Source organism: Oncorhynchus mykiss, chromosome 27 (genome assembly GCF_057628025.1).
Source record: "Oncorhynchus mykiss isolate SJ-2025 chromosome 27, ASM5762802v1, whole genome shotgun sequence".
Classification (NCBI taxonomy): domain Eukaryota; kingdom Metazoa; phylum Chordata; class Actinopteri; order Salmoniformes; family Salmonidae; genus Oncorhynchus; species Oncorhynchus mykiss.
The window spans coordinates 42,345,524-42,352,500 of record NC_143048.1 but is presented as its reverse complement, the minus strand read 5'-3'; the positions used below and the strand labels follow the sequence as shown (position 1 = coordinate 42,352,500).

The window sequence follows — 6,977 nt, the reverse complement described above, 5'->3', positions numbered from 1 at the left end:
CTGGGTCACGGTTAATCTCCTCCACAGCAAAGATCATAGTCTGGAGCCAGCGGTAAGCACGCTGGTTGAACCTGACAGACGGACGAAAGGAAGAAACGGAGAGATAAGAGTTAAACTGAATACACATTACCTTCAGGTGAAAACACAATGATAAAAAGCTGTTATCACACAAGCTGCATACATTGTACAGGTAGAATTTCCTTTAATGCTCCTGAACTCCTGCTCTGGTAGAGGGGCTTCCACATGGATGGGGAACAGGCCCCCAATGACCACATCTCCTGCCCGATAAACACTGCCGGAGACGGGCTTAGCTTCCAGCCGACAAGCCCCCTCTCCACCTCCATCCAGACCCCAGACAGACCCAGGGACATGGAGACAGTAGAGCAGCCACAGCCTGCCACACAGGCTCATCACCTGGAGAGAGATAAGTCTGAAGACTGGGAGAGTTCCGTCACCTGTTGGAGAGAGACCAAACCAAGAACTTGCAGACAGAACACTCTGTAGACAGAAAGACATGAACAAAAGTGCTATCAATTAAAATATACACCATACAACACAGACACCTGTAACCAGACATGTGAAACAACAATGATAGACACACAACCTTGTTCTGCTTCTGACCTACCTGGCAACAGTAAATCTTATCCAGGTGAGACAGACAGACAGACAGACAGAGAGAGAGGATGAGTGTCTGTCAGTCTGGCATCTCCTGCAGAGAGTGTGAGAGTGAAAGAGGGAGAGGAAGAGGAGAGAAGGGGAGCTTCTGATATAGGGAGAAATGAGCCCCCGGCTAAAAAACAAGCACACGTAGGGAGGACGAGGCAGGAGGGGGTTAATTGGGGACTTGTTATTGGAGGATAACTTGGGGAGCAGGTAATTGGGGGTAATTGGAGAAAGCCTGTGAAGGTGATGTTATTGAAGGTAATGTGTAGTACAGGATCTGTTCTTCAACAACATCTGATGGATCCATTCAGACAGATATTACATCATTCTGTACTATTTTTATTTTACCTTTATTTAGCACGGCAAGTCAGTTAAGAACAAATTATTATTTTCAATGATGGCCTTGTAGGTTTAAACTGCCTTGTTCGTGGGCAGAACGACAGAGTTTTACCTTGTCAGCTCGGGGATTCAATCTTGCAACCTTTCGGTTACTAGTCCAACGCTCTAACCACTAGGCTACTTGCCACCCTTATTAAATCCCCACACCAATTGAAATCCACTTTTTCAAGCTGAAAGGTGCCAAGAGTTTACCCATGATGTTGCACAATGACGTTGGTCGATAAGTTATCGTTTTAGTCAAAATGTGATACATTGTTAAAACAGAGTCTGACATACAATGATGTGAGGTCCCAGCCGCACAAGCTAAACCTCATCCACCCGGCAAAACTCATCTTGTCCTTCCAGAAGAGAAAACACATTTCTCCACCGCCAGGGATGCTCAAACCTAAGACGCAAGGGTATGAGTGAACAGATGAAAACCCCCATTTTGATTGGCTCAATATGCAAGAATGCTATCCATGCACTATCACGCAGCCTTTGCCTATTGGCTATGATGCTGCCTTCAGCATAAGACAACGATGAGGACATCCCCTTTAAGTGTGTACAAGGAACATTACGAATATGCTGAGTACTGGACTTTGTTATTGTTATTTTACCAGGATATTAACACAGAGATGACATCACACCAATGAATGCACAGCGGACAATAATATTCAGGTGTCATACGGACTGAGGCTGCTTCCTTGTGGGGCTACAATGCATTGAATCCCTACATGGGACAAATATACCTATATGCGCTGAGTAAATCAAACATTAGGAACACATTCCTAATATTGAGTTGCCCCGCCACCCCCCTCATTTTTCAATTCGTCGGGGCATGGACTCTACAAGGTTCCGAAAGCGTTTCACAGGGATGCTGGCCCATGTTAACTCCAATGCTTCCCACAGTTGTGTCAAGTTGGCTGGATGTCCTTTGGGTGGTGGACCATTCTTGATACACACAGGAAACTGTTGGAAATGTAAAACCCAGCAACTGTTGCAGTTCTTGACACAAACCATTGCACCTGGCACCTACTACCATACCCTGTTCAAAGGCACATACATATTTTGTCTTGCCCATTCACCCTTTCTCTGAATGGCACACATACACAATCCATATCTCAATTGTCTCAAGGCTTGAAAATCATTATTTAACCTGTCTCCTCCCGTTCATCTACGCTGATTGAAGTGGATTTAACAAGTGACATCAATAAGGTCAGTCTATGTCATGGAAAGAGCAGGTGTTCTTAATGTTTTGTACACTCAGTGTAAGTTGGAAGCTATTCCCCTACAATTTGTTTGTTTGTTGCGACTGCTAAGGAGAGATGGCCAGTCCCATATGAGCGAGTACACAGTTGTTTATTTTTCTTCCTGTTGATTTGTGTCCTCCTTTTGGGCAAGCTTTCGAATTTATCTCCCAGGGAGGACTTGGCCTACAGGGCATGATGAACAATATAGATTATACACTGAATTTTTTTGCACATGCAATTTTTTGTTGTTGTATGTAGTATGGCATACTTAAATGCCTGCAGTTCCTATTTGACTGTTTATCTGTTGTTATGTTCACTTTCTACCTTTTAAAAAAAATATCTTCATTACCCAACCTAAACAATGAATATCTGAAGATGAAAACATGGGGCAGGGGGATGGGGTTAGGGATGTGGGGTCTAGGAGGAAGGGGTTAACCTCTTCGAGCCATGTGAGACGCTAGCGTCTCACCTAGTCAACAGGAAATGGAAGTGCGCAATGCCAAATGCTAATATAACTCGATAAAACTCAAACTTTCATTAAAACACACATGCAGGGTACTGAATTAAAGCTACACTCGTTGTGAATCTAGCCAACATGTCAGATTTTTAAAATGCTTTTCGGCGAAAGCATGAGAAGCTATTATCTGATAGCATGCAACGCCCCGAAATACCTGATGGGGACGTAAACAAAATAATTAGCGTAGCCGGCGCTACACAAAACGCAGAAATAAAATATAAAACATTCATTACCTTTGACGAGCTTCTTTGTTGGCACTCCTACATGTCCCATAAACATCACAATTGGGTCTTTTTCCCGATTAAATCCGTCCATGTATACCCAAAATGTCAATTTATATAGCCCGTCTGATCCATGGAAAAGCTCCGTTCCAAAACGCAACGTCATTTTTTAAAATTAAATAAGTTTCCTATATTCTTTGACAAAACACTTCAAACTACTTTTGTAAACCAACTTTAGGTATTTGTAAACGTTAATAATCGATTAAATTGGTCACTGGGCGATCTGTATTCAATAGCAGCTACTCTTGAAATCATCGTCCTTTGTCTCTCTCCCATAAGTCTCTTCCTGTTAACTGGACGAAAGGAAGGGCCTATTTCTCATTACACTAAGGATTTAAACCTATTTTCTCTTGCGATAGACAATTCAGAGACTGGCAGATGAATACTTTTTGGGGGTTTTTGTGACCTGTTCACGTTCTGTTATAGTCACAGACATGATTAAACCAGTTTTAGAAACTTCAGAGTGTTTTCTATCCACACATACTAATCCTATGCATATACTATATTCCTGGCATGAGTAGCAGGACGTTGAAATGTTGCACGATTTTTAACAAAATGTTGAAATAATTCAGGGGAGCCCTAAGAGATATACGCAATCGCAAAACATAATAATTTGTTGTTTATGAAGGCCTTGGTTAATAACATTAGAACACAATGATTGAGACCACTGTGTTCTTGGGAACCTTCAATGATGCAGAAATGTTTTGGTACCCTTCCCCAGATCTGTGCCTCGACACAATCCTGTCTTGGAGCTCTACAGGCAATTCCTTCAACAGCATGACTTGCTTTTTGCACCGTCAACTGTGGGACCTTATAAAGACAGGTGTGTGCCTTTCCAAATCATGTCCAATCAATTGAATTTACCACAGGTGGACTCCAATCAAGTTTAAGAACATTTTAAGGATGATCAATGGAATCAGGATGCACCTGGGTTTCATTTTGAGTCTCATAGCAAAGGCTCTGAATGCTTATGTAAATATAGTATTTCTGTTGTTTTTTTTTTATATAAAAATGTGCTAAAATATCTAAAAACCTGTTTTCACTTCATCATTATGCGGTATTGTGATGTCATTATGGGGTATTGTGATGTCATTATGCGGTATTGTGATGTCATTATGGGGTATTGTGATGTCATTATGCGGTATTGTGATGTCATTATGGGGTATTGTGTGTAGATTGACGAGGAAAACATGTCATTGAATCTATTTTAGAATAAGTCTGTATCATATCGACATGTGGAAAAAGTTATGAGGTCTGAGTGCTTTCCGAATGCACTGTATGACCATTTTATAGACGCTATAATTGCATGATGTATTATTTAGTGTTTTGCCAACCGCGCTTCCTGTCTCCCCAAGATGAACATGATGTATTATTTAGTGTTTTGCCAACCGCGCTTCCTGTCTCCCCAAGATGAACATGATGTATTATTTAGTATTTTGCCAACTGCGCTTCCTGTCTCCCCAAGATGAACATGATGTATTATTTAGTATTTTGCCAACTGCGCTTCCTGTCTCCCCAATATGAACATGATGTATTATTTAGTATTTTGCCAACTGCGCTTCCTGTCTCCCCAATATGAACATGATGTATTATTTAGTATTTTGCCAACTGCGCTTCCTGTCTCCCCAATATGAACATGATGTATTATTTAGTATTTTGCCAACCGCGCTTCCTGTCTCCCCAAGATGAACATGATGTATTATTTAGTATTTTGCCAACCGCGCTTCCTGTCTCCCCAAGATGAACATGATGTATTATTTAGTATTTTGCCAACCGCGCTTCCTGTCTCCCCAAGATGAACATGATGTATTATTTAGTATTTTGCCAACCGCGCTTCCTGTCTCCCCAAGATGAACATGATGTATTATTTAGTATTTTGCCAACCACGCTTCTTGTCTCCCCAAGATGAACATTATGTATTATTTAGTATTTTGCCAACCGCGCTTCTTGTCTCCCCAAGATGAACATGATGTATTATTTAGTATTTTGCCAACCACGCTTCTTGTCTCCCCAAGATGAACATTATGTATTATTTAGTATTTTGCCAACCGTGCTTCCTGTCTCCCCAAGATGAAGGACTTTTAACACTGACGTTTTGCTTCACTACACACTCAACTGCTTTCATTGGTGTCACATTAGCTAGAAACCACAAGTATCCAGATAATGAAAAGGCACATGTGACATTCAATTCAAGGAACTTACAAAATAGTTACATAACATTTGCAGTGTGCATGATCATAAGCCAAGTCATTGTAGCCTTTCATTTCACTTCCCCTGTGAGAACCATGAGCAACGGACTGCCTTGGCTCTGCTGTACCGCAGCAGAAGCCTGCCGGCAGTCTACCTACCAAAGGTTGCACCGTGTCCATTACAAAGTAGAAAAATGCATATCAGCAATCTTTCGATAGTTATCCATATTACCGGAGCTTCATCATATTAATTCACACTATTTTTATGGCAGATTCAAGGCTGCATTTTATGGAAGATGTCAAAACATTGGAGATAAGAATAGATGGCAAAGTCAAAAAGGCCAGTGGTTTCCATCTGTGGTGAAGTTTTCCCTAAATCAATGCTTATGACAAATCCAGCACTATATCCAGCCATAGGGCCGGCTGACTAATTATTTTGAATACCTTTTAGTAAAACAAGCACAATAGCAGATAAGGTTAGCATGCTAGCTAACTGGGGCGGCAGGGTAGCCTAGTGGTTAGAGCGTTGGACTAGTAACCGGAAGGTTGCGAGTTCAAACCCCCGAGCTGACAAGGTACAAATCTGTCGTTCTGCCCCTGAACAGGCAGTTAACCCACTGTTCCCAGGCCGTCATTGAAAATAAGAATTTGTTCTTAACTGACTTGCCTGGTTAAATAAAGGTAAAATAAAATAAAATAAAAAAAACTTCACTGACAGCTTTCTGTGCCTTATTTCAAATCAAATCCAATCAAAATGTATTTGTCACATATCACATATCACTCTAGTCTCTCCCATCACTCTGGCCTCACTCATCACTCTAGTCTCTCCCATCACTCTGGCCTCACTTATCACTCTGGCCTCTCCTATCACTCTATTCTCTCCCATCACTCTGGCCTCTCCCATCACTCTAGTCTCTCCCATCACTCTGGCCTCTCCTATCACTCTGGCCTCTCCCATCACTCTGGCCTCACTCATCACTCTGGCCTCACTCATCACTCTGGCCTCTCTCATCACTCTGGCCTCACTCATCACTCTGGTCTCTCTCATCACTTTGGCCTCACTCATCACTCTGGCCTCTCTCATCACTCTGGCCTCACTCATCACTCTGGTCTCTCTCATCACTTTGGCCTGTGTTAGCCTGCATGGCTACAGCCTATACAGCCTGGCCTCCAGTGACCGAGCTTCTCAGATCCTTTCTCCTACCAGAGAGCTGTGTGAAGGTACTTCCCAGGGGCCAGGGTCTAGGAGGCAGGCAGGGGTGGCTTTAACTGACTCTGAGGTGGCACAACATTACACTCCTGTGGTAGATAACTGACTCTGAGGAGGGACAACATTACACTCCTGTGGTAGATAACTGACTCTGAGAAGGGACAACAGCACACTCCTGTGGTAGATAACTGACTCTGAGAAGGGACAACAGCAGTCTCCTGTGGTAGATAACGGACTCTGAGAAGGGACAACAGCACACTCCTGTGGTAGATAATTGACTCTAAGAAGGGACAACAGCAGTCTCCTGTGGTAGATAACTGACTCTGAGGAGGGACAACAGCAGACTCCTGTGGTAGATAACTGACTCTGAGGAGGGATAACAGAACACTCCTGTGGTAGATAACTGACTCTGAGGAGGGACAACAGCAGTCTCCTGTGGTAGACAACTGACTCTGAGGAGGGACAACAGCAGTCTCCTGTGGTAGATAA

The 6,977-nt window shown here is 42.7% G+C and overlaps 1 protein-coding gene across 1 annotated transcript in view; it reads right to left on the bottom strand.

Annotated features, from left to right (window-relative positions):
* LOC110508049 (extracellular calcium-sensing receptor-like) overlaps window positions 1-3,343 on the bottom strand; it is a 7,890-nt gene extending 4,547 nt beyond the window's left edge. The window contains exons 1-3 of the mRNA XM_036965615.2: window positions 3,042-3,343; window positions 182-455; window positions 1-71 (exon numbers count right to left, since the gene is read on the bottom strand). The exon at window positions 1-71 is cut by the window's left edge and continues 221 nt beyond it. Coding sequence (XP_036821510.2) covers window positions 1-71; window positions 182-455; window positions 3,042-3,195 — 499 coding nt within the window. The 5' untranslated portion in view covers window positions 3,196-3,343. The remainder of the gene's footprint in view (window positions 72-181; window positions 456-3,041) is intronic.
* Window positions 3,344-6,977: the final 3,634 nt, after the last annotated feature.